General features: G+C 38.4%; 1 protein-coding gene across 2 annotated transcripts in view; it reads right to left on the bottom strand.

The window, feature by feature from the left end:
* Positions 1-15,639, bottom strand: part of LOC138323563 (CCR4-NOT transcription complex subunit 6-like) — a 53,848-nt gene that overhangs the window by 18,946 nt on the left and 19,263 nt on the right. Inside the window, exons 1-2 of one of the 2 annotated variants that reach the window (XM_069268250.1) lie at positions 11,135-14,683; positions 696-764 (exon numbers count right to left, since the gene is read on the bottom strand). In XM_069268250.1, the coding sequence (XP_069124351.1) occupies positions 696-764; positions 11,135-12,599 (1,534 nt within the window). In that variant the 5' untranslated portion in view covers positions 12,600-14,683. Of the gene's footprint in view, positions 1-695; positions 765-11,134; positions 14,684-15,639 lie in introns of those variants that run through there. The other variant, XM_069268251.1, reaches the window with a different exon arrangement.

Consider the following 15,639-nt stretch of genomic DNA (forward strand, 5'->3'; position numbering starts at 1 on the left):
CCCTAAAGGGCCCCAAATTGGTTGTATTATCACGTTCAGCATCCATACACATTAGGAAAATAAAATCATAAACATTTATGATGACTTAAGCTTAAACAATTGACAAAACAGAAACTTGCTCAAAAACTTTAACGTGAAATGGGACGCCAACGCCGACGCCGACGGCGGGGTGACAACATTAGCTCCCCCTATTCTTCGAATAGGCGAGCTAAAAATAGGGAAATTATGAGGAAATAATGACAATATTTCCATAGTTATATAATGTAACAACTAACAGAGTGTTTGACCTTTGTTGCTAGATGATTAGTTACATAATGAGTGGCAAAAACTCTTCGACCTTATTCCAGAAGTAACAATTTGTCATCTGTCAGTTTTTTGCTTCTTTACAGAACTTTATGTATGAGCAGACTCCAGGAAACAATAAATGATGTGTTGGTTAAAAAGTAGGGGACTATCTGCATCATCTTGGCATACATCGTCACATACATGAAACTACAAAATATCATCTGCTTTCAGCCATGATGACAAGCTAGACAAAGCTATCAAATAATTACTGAAGTTTATAAAATGTCAAGAAGTTTATTGTGAAAAAAACAACTTACAAATAAAATGGTTCTATTGTACTTGAAGCAACTGACTTTTGTAAATTTTCATTTGAAAAAGTCAGCGTGAGAAAACAGTGTAAACATGCTTACCTGTTGGTCGGTTCCTTTCAGAATTGGCTAACCATACCCACTGTCTACTAGGAGGTTGTGTGGAGTTGACTGAAACGAAAAAAAACATCATTATTCAGATATATACACATCTACATACTATATATTAGTTACAGTTTGTTACTGTAAGTGACCTAATATGGGAAAATATTGGGTCGAAAAGAAAGTTGTATTGGGCAAGGCACAGATACACAACTAGATACATATAGTGATACACATCAAATAATTACATCACATTCACATATCTATGAAATATTTACAGACACACTAACAATTCTTTTACCCCAGGGTCAACCTGCACTTCACGCTATTATGTCACAATGCATAAATTTTACTAGAGAGAAGGCTTATCTTGTTTACAATTATTTTTTGCACATGCATGTGCCTGAAGCTTTTGAAATTGTTCAAAGGTATATTAGATAACTGTACATGTACTCCATTTACGAACCAGTTTGGATGGGAATCTATAGCTATAGCTAAGTCATATAAGATAATTAGACCTTCATATATACGATATTACTAAGTATTTATTCCTTAGGAGATATTAAAAGTCTTTTATTTTTGTGAGCCTTGATAAGACAAAAATTAAAACTTCTAGACGAGATTCATAAAATCTTATGTGAATTACATACAGACTGAAGATACATTTATCACACATCTGCACAACCTACATTTCGGAGAATCTCAACATAAAAATTTATCATAAAAATCCAGCGGAGGCCACTATTCGGCTGCCTCTAATCCTTATGTCATATCATTGTCAGTGATGTCAATTCATTAGGTCACAACGAATTTCCAGCCAATCAAAATCGCTCCATGTTAATATTACACTAGCGACATATGTAAAATATTACATTGGTGATGTCACTGGACATCAGACAAATTATGTTATAAAATGTTTTACTGACCAGATGCTTATCCTCTACAGTAAACAACCTACATGATTTACAGTAATTTTATACAAACTTTAGAAAAAAGCATTGCCATTGGTATTTTAAAATATGTAGATTGGATTGATTTTTACAGAATAATATTTAAAATGAAGTCATTTTGCCATGTGAAGCTTGCAGGGATAGATAATACTTATAGCTGGTTTCAAAATGCCTTCTCCAGAAGAAAACTTTGATGTTTTTAAAAACTTTAGTATGATGTTTCGTCTCAAGACTAAGTGTGGGTCGAGGACTCGCAGTAGAGTTCAATTTTATAGGGAAATCAGACAAGTGTAAGTGACATCCTTTTATTAGCCTTGGCCCTCAGAATTTACATATATATTATATATACAACAGCAGCTGTTCTTATATACATCAAACAAAATAATATGCAGAATAAAATAAATTTTATCAAAATATTTCTGCATACATCAGAGGCCTTAAACAATGGTATGCTACAGAATATAGCAAGAAATACATATACTGTGTATGGAGGGAACAAAGGATCTTAAACATGTTTTATATGTGCACTAGCATCAATACTGGTGTAAGGGCGAGCCAGCGAAACAGAATAGCTAGAGTAAAACACTTTAACTTTATTGTGAGTTCTATATACTATATAGGTGGGATTATAGGAATGTCTGAAATTTCAGCTGCTCAATAAAATCATTAACGCCATATTTTAAGTCAGGATTTCTGTGAGTCTATTAAGTTCTTTGGCTTCCCTTCCACGACGATGGAAAACATGACTATACATGTCGACGTCCTTGGTTACTATAAAAGAATCACTCGAGCAGAAGATACTACACATACACTAATTGACTATCCATTACAAATTAATAAACTTGATTACAACCCCCTGGAAACAGGAATACACAGAGTCTGGAATACAGTGACAAAATGCAGACTACAAAATCAGGCTACTACAACATTTCCCTGCTGTTACTGAAGTGCAGTGCAGTTATATGATAGCACTTATCACACCTTCTCTATGTGATTTCTACAGTAACTGATACCTACATACATCATCCTTAAAACCTTATATCATCCAGTTACAACTACCATATATAACATAGATAACATTAGACTTTGAGGGAGTGTCATATCATAACTCCAGTGTGTCTTATATGTGACAAAAACAACAACAAAAATCAGACGAAATAGCACTAGCAGGCTTTTCGAAGTATTGTACTCTATAAACTATTATATGTGACAAACATTTTTATGATCACTTACATAATGGCAGAGACGGTATTGCCAAAGGCAAATCTAAAATTGTGCTTAATCAAGAATGAAATTGGGCACAGAAATTGTAAGCAATATTCTGAAACTTGCAGCCACTTGTATCTAAACAAATTACACAGGGAAGATCTGACAGGTTCCCACTTGTAGACTTTATATCAAATGTTACAGATTTGATGGCTTTTACCTTTGTACTGTTTGGATAGGGGTCACAAAGGTAGAAAGATGGGCAGCTGACATTCTACAAATAGGTCATGAAAACAGCATTATGTGTGAAAACTTTAAAGAATTTTTCTTGCATTTCTTAATAATTGACAACTATAAAGGGACAATTCAGTCTAAGAGAACATTAAAATTTATACATATACAGGAAAACAAACCTATTCTAAGTGAAATTATATCAGTCGGCTTTACTGTAATATGCCAGAAAAGCCCATGGTGGTAATATGCATGTGAAATGTTCAAACTTGCTTGCTGTCCGCCATTATACATTGTGGTCGAATATCTTGTATGCCGAAACCTGTCCCTTGTTCGTAGAGTAATGCAACTTTTGTCTAGAACTACTCAAATTGGTCTGAAAATACGAGTAGTGTGTTTACCTTATTAGGTGAATTAACTTGCCTAAAAAACATTTTATCACCTCCTCAGTGGTTATGTAGTTCATTTGTTGAATGTGCGTGACTTTGGCTCGGGTATGGGTCCAGCGTACATCTTGTACTTGCTTAATGGTATTGATCAAGGATTTGTAATTACAATGGTATCAATTAAAATACTAAACAATGACGTGGAATTTGTCAATATTTTATTTTATATGTTTCATTAGAAATGTAGAACAATACATTTATGCCATAATTTGCTTCTTGGTTATGTAAAAGAATTAGCCTGAGTGAATTGTCACTTTAAATAGAATGAAATTTGTAATTGTTCTCTAGAGATAGGTTATCATTTAGTCTTTATTTTTCATTTTGTGTTTATGTTGTGTCTCCTTGTGATAGTGGTTTTTCCCCTACTTATAGAACTATAGTCAAAATATCCTTAGAAACCACATCTGTAAAAAGACCACTTCATCAGGATTGGTGGTACAATGGTAAATTTCAACATAATTTGCCATATGTATCAAGACCATGTGGCTTTAAAGGTCATTTTTTCATCCATTGGGTGTTCTTGATAGACAAGTTTGACTGCAGTTCACATTAGCTGTTCTACAGCTTGCAGTGACACTATGGAACCATTAAGTCTGTAGTGGTTCTACAGCTGGAGGTGCCACAGTGGAACCATTTAGTCTGTAGTGGTTCTACAACAGGAGGTGCCACAGTGGAACCATTTAGTCTGTAGTGGTTCTACAGCTGGAGGTGCCACAGTGGAACCATTTAGTCTGTAGGGGTTCTACAGCAGGAGGTGACACTGTGGAACCATTTAGTCTAAAGTGGTTCTACAGCTGGAGGTGTCACAGTGGAACCATTTAGTCTGTAGGGGTTCTACAGCAGGAGGTGACACTGTGGAACCATTTAGTCTGTAGTGGTTCTACAGCAGGAGGTGACACAGTGGAACCATTTAGTCTCTACTGGTTATACAGCTGGAGATGACACTTTGGAAGCATTAAGTCTGTAGTGGTTCTACAGCTGGAGGTGACACTGTGGAATCATTTAGTCTGTAGTAGTTCTACAGCTGGAGGTGACACTGTGGAACCATTTAGTCTGTAGTGGTTCTACAGCTGGAGGTGTCACTGTGGAACCATTTAGTCTGTAGGGGTTCTACAGCAGGAGGTGACACTGTGGAACCATTTAGTCTGTAGTGGTTCTACAGCTGAAGGTGACACAGTGGAACCATTTAGTCTCTACTGGTTATACAGCTGGAGATGACACTTTGGAAGCATTAAGTCTGTAGTGGTTCTACAGCTGGAGGTGACACTGTGGAATCATTTAGTCTGTAGTAGTTCTACAGCTGGAGGTGTCACTGTGGAACCATTTAGTCTGTAGGGGTTCTACAGCAGGAGGTGACACTGTGGAACCATTTAGTCTGTAGTGGTTCTACAGCTGGAGGTGCCACAGTGGAACCATTTAGTCTGTAGGGGTTCTACAGCTGGAGGTACCACAGTGGAACCATTTAGTCTGTAGTGGTTCTACAGCAGGAGGTGTCACAGTGGAACCATTTAGTCTGTAGTGGTTCTACAGCTGGAGTTGACACAGTGGAACCATTTAGTCTGTAGTGGTTCTACAGCTGAAGGTGACACAGTGGAACCATTTAGTCTCTACTGGTTATACAGCTGGAGATGACACTTTGGAAGCATTAAGTCTGCAGTGGTTTTACAGCTGGAGGTGACACTGTGGAATCATTTAGTCTGTAGTAGTTCTACAGCTGGAGGTGTCACTGTGGAACCATTTAGTCTGTAGGGGTTCTACAGCAGGAGGTGACACAGTGGAACCATTTAGTCTCTACTGGTTATACAGCTGGAGATGACACTTTGGAAGCATTAAGTCTGCAGTGGTTTTACAGCTGGAGGTGTCACTGTGGAACCATTTAGTACAGCTGGAGGTGTCACTGTGGAACCATTTAGTCTGTAATAGTTCTACAGCTGGAGGTGACACTGTGGAACCATTTAGTCTGTAGTAGTTCTACAGCTGGAGGTGTCACTGTGGAACCATTTAGTCTGTAATAGTTCTACAGCTGGAGGTGACACTGTGGAACCATTTAGTCTGTAGTAGTTCTACAGCTGGAGGTGTCACTGTGGAACCATTTAGTCTGTAGTAGTTCTACAGCTGGAGGTGTCACTGTGGAACCATTTAGTCTGTAATAGTTCTACAGCTGGAGGTGTCACTGTGGAACCATTTAGTCTGTAGGGGTTCTACAGCTGGAGATGACACAGTGGAACCATTTAGTCTGTAATAGTTCTACAGCTGGAGGTGACACTGTGGAACCATTTAGTCTGTAATAGTTCTACAGCTGGAGGTGTCACTGTGGAACCATTAGTCTGTAGTAGTTCTACAGTTATAGGTAACACTGCTGAACTATTTAGGAGAACCAGAGAAGGTCTAGTAGACTGACACACAGCTGATGTCAATATTGATTGGGTATAACAACATGTTGGGTGTTCCTGCCACTTGAATACTGTATTCCATCATCTTTCCAGCATTGGTAAGGGAGGCCAAACACCCCAGATCAATACAAAACATTCTGGTGAGAGGTCCAAACCATGTCAAGCACCTAGGGGGTGGGGGGGGGGGGGAGATACAAGGAAATCCTCTGGTCCAAACCATGTCAGGCACCTAGGGGGAGGGGAGATACAAGGAAATCCTCTGGTCCAAACCATGTCAGGCACCTAGGAGGAAGAGGGGAGATACAAGGAAATCCTCTGGTTCAAACCATGTCAGGCACCTAGGGGGAGAGGGGATATAATTAAGGAAATGCTCTGGTCCAAACCATGTCTGGCACCTAGGGGGAGGGGAAATACAAGGAAACCCTCTGGTTCATACCATGTCAGGCACCTAGGGGGAGGGGGGATACAAAGAAAAACACTATGGCCCAAACCATGTCTGGCACCTAGGGGAGGGGGATACAAGGAAATCCTCTGGTCCAAACCATGTCAGGCACCTAGGGGGGAGAGGGGATACAGGGAAATCCTCTGGTCCAAACCATGTCAGACACCTAGGGGGATAGGGGATAGAAGGAAATGCTTTGGTCCAAACCATATCAGGCACCTAGGGGGAGGGGGATACAAGGAAATCCTCTGGTCCAAACCATGTCAGGCACCTAGGGGGAGAGCGGATACAAGGAAATCCTCTTGTCCAAACCATGTCAGACACCTAGGGGGATAGGGGATAGAAGGAAATGCTCTGGTCCAAACCATGTCAGGCACCTAGGGGGAGGGGGATACAAGGAAACACTCTGGTCCAAACCATGTCAGGTACTTAGGGGGAGGGGAGATACAAGGAAACACTCTGGTCCATACCATCTCAGAGAAATAGGAGGGGGGTTGATCGATACCATCAGATGAACTTGGGAGGGGAGGGGGGACACAAAGAAACACTGGTACTCTGGTTTATACTATTTGGGCACCTAGGGGGTTAATGGGACACAGGTACTCTAATTTATCCCTGGTCGGAAAGGTCATGATCAGGGGCCGGGTCCCCTGCCCAGTCACATGGATTCCAGTTTTTTCCAATTATAAAAACATTCCTACACTTACATCCAGGCATATCCAGAGTGATTTATATATTGTTTCTCAATCGATGTAAAATAAATATAAATCATATTATATATAACCTAGTCTACATACACAAAGAAGTTTACCACTATTCATATTAATTAAATTTCTGTATTTATATATATATATGTATCTTTTCTGCATCATTTTATATCAATTAGTCTAAGCCAGCCAATTATATAACAGCTGGTGTTCTATTTGTACACGCACACAAACTCTAAATAGGCCATGATAGATAATGGCGCAACTTCATCTTATTGTTATGTAAACGTGTGTATCTTGTGACGTCACGCTATTTGTGACGTCACGCTACTTGTGACGTCATTAATTTGTTCTTTAAAAAAATAAACATTTCTACTCCTGAAGAGCCATCATGAAATGGTGAATGTACAAGAGGAAAGTCCTTGACTTTTATTTTTCATATTTTAACTCTACATGGACACGTACTTTGTGTCTTGGTTTATATATATATATATATATATATAAAAAATAAAAGTCAACGACTTTCCTCTTGTACATTCACCATTTCATGATGGCTCTTCAGGAGTAGAAATGTTTATTTTTCAAAGAACAAATTAATGACGTCACAAATAGCGTGACGTCACAAGGTACACACGTTTACATAACAATAATATGAAGTTGCGCCATTTTCTATTATGGCCTATTGAGAGTTGGTTTTAATATTTTTATAAGTTGATTTTCTTTGTTTTCCAACAAAACAGAGTCTGAAGAATGCAATTGATATAAAGGTATAACATTGAATTGATCACCTGCACAATCATGAACATGCTTATTGACATTCAAATTACGTAGAGAATAAATCTATTGCTGACCCCGTGGTGTCGAAATGTAAGATACCTAGATGCGGTACATGTCCAATTATTATTGAATGTAGTACATATGTTTTTAAAAATCGCTTGCATTTTACTGTAAAAGCAAACATGAACTGCAAATCGAAGTGTGTGATATATGCTATAATTTGTTCTCGTTGTGGTGATTTTTACATCGGCCAAACTAGTAATGAACTTAGAACACGTATGACTGTTCATAGGCAACAAACAAGAACGGATTCTCTACGTAATTTGAATGTCAATAAGCATGTTCATGATTGTGATTGTGAGTTTTATTTTTTATATATTCAACTCTACATGGACACGTACTTTTTTCTTGGTATATATATATATATATATATATAAGAAATAAAAACAATAACGACTGACTAGTGAGCGCTTTCGCCCCATTCAAGGGAGCTCTTCAGACTGTTTATTCTATGAACCACTACAGACTATGAAGAGCTCCCTTGAATGGGGCGAAAGCGCTCACTAGTCAGTCGTTATTGTTTTTATTTCTTATAGATTTCGTCCGTAAGGATTTTTCTTTATATTTATCATATATATATACATATATATATATATTGCACATGAAATACTAGAAACAAAAATTATTGTACTAATGGGTGATGAGGTAATAGCATTTTTTATCATATAGTTATACAATTAACAAAACAAACAGTGCCCTCTTGTAAGCATTGAAATGTTGGGGAGATCTAGTCAATATATACAACATGTGTTGCACTGGTGGCCATCATTTAGAAAAAAATGTGCTTCTAAAAGGAGCCAGCTGGCCCATGAAACCCAAAGGAATCATGAGCTGATGTGCTTTTTATTTACTTAAGGGAGTCAGCTGTTGGTATGTGTTTGACTCAAGGGAGTCAGCTTGTGTGTTTTATCCATGGAAATCATATCAGTTATAACCTGAAAATTCAGGCAAAGATCCAGTCTTTAGTTATCGCAGATGTAAGAAAATTTACAAAAAATCCCATCTTCATAGTATTTTTTTTTCTATTTTTCAAATTAATTACTCAAATACACACGGCCTATTTTACATAATTTATATTGTTATAAAAATTGTGTTGACCTGGTAAAGTAGCTGTTATATATATGGATTTAATGGTTGGGGCATCTCGGTTTGAGAAGGGTCCAGTGAGTGTGCTAACCTTTGAACCCTGCACAGGTACGAATCGGATGTTACACAAGAGTGGTCTGGTGTATGTTTCTCATTGGGGTTACACAATCAGTATAGCCAATCAGCTGTTGTATCATCTCCCATGTCGGAGGTACAGCTGGATAAAGACAACAACAACATGTGGGACAAATATGTAGGACAAGTTTATCCCTGATATCAATAAAACACAACATGTTACCCCTGGTTACACTTACTATGTATATCAATCCTGATAACTCACTCGGATTGTAGTCCAAATAGATATCGACTTGTAATCCTATTGATATTAGTGTGTACCATCAATTATACTGGAGTATGATGTATAATAGTATCATACTTGTGTAATCTCTCATTGACTCAAGTGGGCTTTGTTCAGCAAAAGGACCAACGATATGTAGATACTACTGTTGATGCTTGCTGCCATTGTCCATATGACTCAAGATTTTTTCGGATGCAATAAAAAACATTGAAGTTAAAAAAGTCCAACACAAAAACTAGAATTCTGACAAGTCAAAAAGGGCCTCTCACAGTGTGTTACTCTTAATGAGGGCATCATTACACATAACCAAGTCAAAACCCCTTTAAAACTAGCCACGTAGTATTCCTTTATATACCAGGTTTAAGTTTTAATTTTGATCCATGAGGGATATAATTTGACATCTTGGATTACTTGGGACTATTAATGGACATCTAATGTGGTTCTTCATGATACCATAAGCCAATACTATGTGCAATTATGGACAGATTGACATGGTGATGACTGTAGAGCTGGAGGGGCCCTAATTATTACTCACGAATATGGGACTAAGGCAAGAGTTATCAAAACAATGAAGTAGCAGCAAACCACAAACTAATAACTCAAGTCTGTAGAAGAACTTCCATATCAGTGTAAAATTTTCAGTCATTATCATAAGGTTAACTGGTTTAGCCAGTTTGTATAACTCATTTCACAGCAATGACTGACCTAAAACCCAGGACATGTGATCAGTAAAGATGTGACATTATGATAACAGGTTTTGACAAGGTCACTATCTTACAATCAGGTTTCAACTTAATAAAGTAAATAAAACTCACAACACCTCAGGATATACAGAGAGTGGACAATACTAATTCAAAATACTTTGGAAATGAGGAAATCTATAGTTGTCTGGCTGGTCAGATTTATATATGGTCAAACCTGTCTATAAAGACCATACAAAGAACAGAGGAAATGGTTTTTATAACCAGGTGGTCTTTATACACAGGTCAATTTGTGTTGAAATTAGCCATTTGGGATCCTAGAGAAGTAGTTTTATTAAACAGGTGGTCTTTATACAGAGGTGGTCATTAAGGCAGGTTATAAATACATGTATTACACAGTCATTATTAAGATTGGCTAATGGTTATGTTAGGACTGCTTGTTTTATTTTAGCCAAGAGAAGATACATCAAGTTTTTATCAATGGATAAATGTTGAAGACTTCAATGAAATAAAAAAATATTTTCATATTTTCACCACAAGTGATAGAAAGTAAAAGGTGAACCGGCATGGGAAAGTGACAGAAGCCAAAAGTTAAACTCGGTGTAGATGTTATCTCTGCCTTGTGACTTACTAACAGATTATATGAAAGACCTCAAAAAATATATTTCTCAGAATAACATTTCTCAGTATTCTACAAAATATTTCAATGGTTCATTAACTTCTTGGCATTCTGCAAATATTTTGAAAGCTTTTCATGTCAAAATAAAAGTAGAAAATGGCGTAAGGCAGAGATGCCCTAACCTCCATATCGATTAAAGCAGGATGTTAACTCTATAAGGACAGGGAGGACATTGGTATATGTAACATTTAAATATGCCCCCAAGCTGAATTCTAATATCCTATTTCATACCAGACTCTGAAAATTTAGGATCAGATGCATTGTATGAAACTAATTTTCATTGGTATATAATATCATGTTTGTTAATATTTTGGCGATCTGTCAACCCGCCTTACATTACCCTGTTTTTCTCTCAGGTATTTTTAATTACCATCAGCAGGTGACAATAAGATATTATACTTACAAGATTTGAGTTGATGTGGGGGGATCAGCTGTGTCTTGGGGACAGCACCAGTGGGGAAGTTGTACATTGAAGAGGTGAGGCTGTACATGGATGGGTAGCTATAGGGCCAATAGCAGTGGGGCATCGACGGGTCCCCATATAGACCCTGCTGCCACATCAGTTCAGACATGGAATGATTCCTGGAAATTGCATAGTTGTTTTCAGCACACTGTTGCTGAGCGATAATACTTGATGAATCGTTTGAGTCCGCTAACCAACTATCATCATAATACACCGTGTAAGTAACATCAGTGCCTGTCAGGTCGATGTAAACACTATCGGGGAACAGTTCATCGCTGAGTTTACCTCCCCTTCCAGCTATGTCAATATCCAGCAGTTGTCTCCCCCTGCTGGACTTTTGACAATTGTTCTTTGGATTTCTAGATTTGAATGGCTGAGCATTTTTGGATAATTTGGACTGGACAGGTGGGATGGTAGTGGAAGCTTCCGAGGTGTCTGTTGAAGATGCGACAGACGCCTCGTCTACCTCGGAATCTTGTGAAGAAGAACGTACACTGAATGATGTGGGACTTGGTTCCTCAACCTCTTGGTCTTTATGGAAATCAACGGCTTGGTCTGCATGGCTATAGTAATACTGGGTACTGTACATATCAGACAGACATTGGGGACATTCTGATGGAGGACAGTCAAATCTCACCAAAGGACACCCTGTCGTAAACAAAGCCAATTTCTCCAAATCATCCTTCGACATTCTTGAGTTCTCTGAGTTTTCGTATGAAACAGACTGATCCGAGTCGGACTGGATTTCAGAACTTGAGATTGTAGATCCATTTTCACTCTCTGTATCTTCTGTTGTAACAGAGCTTTTCTCACTGCTATTCAGGTCATTGCATATAACATCAACATTATCACATTCGATGATGCTTCTGGGTCGAGAAATGTCCTTTGTATCAGTAATGTATTTTGCATTATTAAGAACAAAGTTTGCCACAAGTTTAGAGTTTCTATTCTGGGCACTATGTGTGAAGTTTGTGTCTTTCTGGTGAGATTTTTCTATAACCGATATTAAGGCACTGAGGTGTTTGACATCATTCTTTCGTTTGAGCTGTTTGATGTTAGCTGTATTTTCCTCCCTGCCCTGAGTGCTCTCCCCTTCGTTGTCTACCGATACCTCTACATCCTTACACTTGACGACAGTGTCTGCCAGAGAGCGCTGTTTCTGTCTCAGAGCTGCCTTTAAAGAATCCTTTAACTGGATCACAATGGGGGTGTTAGCCTTTGTCGGCTTCTGGCGAGATTTCTGTTTCCATTTAGGGCTATTATTCCTTGAACGTTCTTTTTGGCACTTTTTACATGATGGTGGAGTATTGGTTGGGGGACTTTTCCATAGATTTTTAAGATAGGTGGGCTCTATTGGGTCAACAGCGTCCATTATACTGACCACTTCTCGCTTGACCACAGCCATCTTACAATTGTGTATATTTCGATCACACTGACCTTAGATCTGCTTCATTTTGTCCCTGGGCCGACGTCCACAATAAACGCGAGGACAAATCTATGATGGTTGGTCTTCTTACCAGACAAAGGCTTTGTTGGTTATAGGTAGAAGCATGTCAAAATTTCACCAAATATCAAATATTACTCACATCAAAATTGGTTATCGCCAATGAATCCACCAGTTTGTACACAAAAATACTAAAATCAAGGCGATTGTTCCTCATAAACCCTTCACAAGTCTCCGGTTCAGGTGATGATCACCCACAAACACCAACCCATAACACATAAAGCTGAGCCAATCCCAACACACGGTTCTCTTTCTCCACCCGAGGAGCCAATATAGGCGACAGTGTGTTGTATATCACTCACTACAATGCAACTAAACACTGATGGGATGACATTAGAATTTTGTATAACTGTGACAATTTCCTGGTCTTTGTTCGGCTAATGACACGTGCGTTGGTAGTAGAGAGACCAGTGAACAACAGGACGTTGCCCTAGTAAATATTGAGTCCTTGATCGGTGTAGTGGTACTAATAAAGTGGTCACCTGCTAAGGCCGTTACATCATGTTGTTACACATTTATAATTGCTGATGATATCACTGATCAAACATGTGTACATCCTCTATGGCGTTAGACACTGTCACTTGAACACAGTCCATATCTCAATCCAAACTTTTGTTTAGAAAACTAACTTGTGTATAGCAGGGTTGAGTAAGGTGAGGCGTCTAGTGCCCGAGGGGTTAATACACCACCAGGTAACGCTGTACACACATGGAGTTCCTGTCTTGATGTGCTGGTGGCAGTTCACGCATGTCTGTGTTCAGTGGCGGGTATATAGCTATTCAGGTTCAGTAATCTGTGTCTGATTAGTAAAGAGAGCCAACAAAAAATCTTCTGAGCTCTCTCAACACCAACAAAGGAAATCTCAAAGGTTACAAAGGCCTGTACACAGTAGTGTACCATATAGGCTTACGGCCAGTGTTTATAGTTATTATATACCTGTAGAGGTATTAACTCCCCAGCCACTACTACAGTCTGTGCTCACTAGTACAGACCATGTGCTTTCACTAGTAGTTTGTACACGCTGATTATTTTTATGAATGGCCATGAGTAGGAGTCATAGCCAGTTATCTTATCGGGGTATCGGGAGTTGTAAGATTCTTGACCTTGTACCTGATGACAACAACAGGCCTATCATGCACACCCCCACACTCACTCGACCCCTGACTAGGGGAGGGGCTACCAATGAGTAAGATTTAACATGCTGAGTATAGATGAGTATATAGATCCTTTAAGTCTTGATGCCTTAACCACAGTAAAACAGCAGTGACGTAGACAGGTGGTCTCTCTTACGTGTATTTCCACATGGTATACACCTTGTTTTCTTTGTAATCCTGTTCTTAATGTTTTGTTTCGTATGTTGGTAAAAAAAGCTATTTCAGGAAACCCTGTGGACAGCAGGATAAAGTGAGTTTGTTGTGAAATTGTACGCTGGTGAGACAGCTCGTTAATCAGTTATTATGATGTGTATACACAGGTAAAGCTTCTTCTTCCTTAATCAGTCATTATGATATATGGCAGACAAACATGTGCAGGCCATTTCCATGTGTGTACATATGTGTCCCTAACTCACCTCTCTACCTACAGTGTCCTCCAGAGAGAGAAGAGGCCACCATGTACTACTTGGTGCACTTGTCCCTGAAGATGAGTCTACCTTTGACCAGCGATATAACTGATGTCCTCTCAGTACACCTCGGCCTCACTAGCGATGTACTCCTGGTGTGTTTATCATCTCAATGTGCTGTCCTGTGTACTGATGACCACTGGTCAAATTCCCCTACCTTCCCTCCTCAGGTATACTCAGACCCTCGCCATTAATGAGTCCAAGACAGTTCCTGATCGTTCCCCAACATCTCTCTCTCCATTGCAAGGGAAATCACCTCCATGACATCACAAATGTTAATCAACATCTCTACAGCAGCAGCAGCTAGTCACGTGACCCTCACCATTGCCAAACGGCAGTGCTATAGTGGTTCTGAACAATACCAACAGCCATTCACAATCCAATATATAGAAAGCTTTTGTTATTCTTCTCAATCCACAGTGATCAGTATTGTCAAATCTATGTCAGACTCAATGGCAGCCTCAGTGCTTATAGACCTTTAAACCTTGGAAGAATCAACAATGAGTTATATATGACAAAGTCTGATGATAGTGTTTGCTTAGTCGTAACCCTGTTACCACCGTTTAAACATCAAGGAGTTTCCAAAGCAATGCAAATTATATCAATATTACTGGTATATTATATTTCAAATGTAATGTGTACATATATAGATGCCTTATTCCTAGATGTATCTGCGGAAGCCAATATGAGTCATTGTCATTGTGTATTGTAGAACAACAAATCAATACATATTCCAACAATACCAAAATGTCATTACAAGATTGAGACTGTACCAAACATATAGAAAACTATATTGTTATCAGTACTCAGGGAGAACTAGGCCAGCTTTATTTTTGGGTCTTTCCAGGAAATCAATATTTCCTTGTAGGTTCTAGCTCTAAAAGGAGGAAGCAACATGTCCCATTTCTTGTTATTTTCAACGGTATAGTATAATGTACACATCTCAGATATTTTGAGAGTAACTTGTTGAAAATTACACAACCATGTCCAACCAAAGCAAACATGGATGAATTGAAACTTTATGTTAAATTTTCATAAATGAGGTCACCGATACTAATATTGTAAGTAAAAGTATTTCCTCCTACATATTTAAGGTAGATAGTGTAACTTTTCAGTTTACACATAGATTACACATACACAGAGGACTTATGTTTGCATATCGGTTGTTTGTGTAATATCTGCTTATTTGCATAAAATTATCAGGTCCAAATTACTAAAAAAATTCATAAATTTTTACTTACATTAAGTTTGTATGTGTCTATATCTAAATTCATAAACATTTATTATTTTTCTCATACTCACAATTTTTTGTACGCTCAT

This window comes from Argopecten irradians, chromosome 5, assembly GCF_041381155.1.
Source record: "Argopecten irradians isolate NY chromosome 5, Ai_NY, whole genome shotgun sequence".
Lineage (NCBI taxonomy): Eukaryota > Metazoa > Mollusca > Bivalvia > Pectinida > Pectinidae > Argopecten > Argopecten irradians.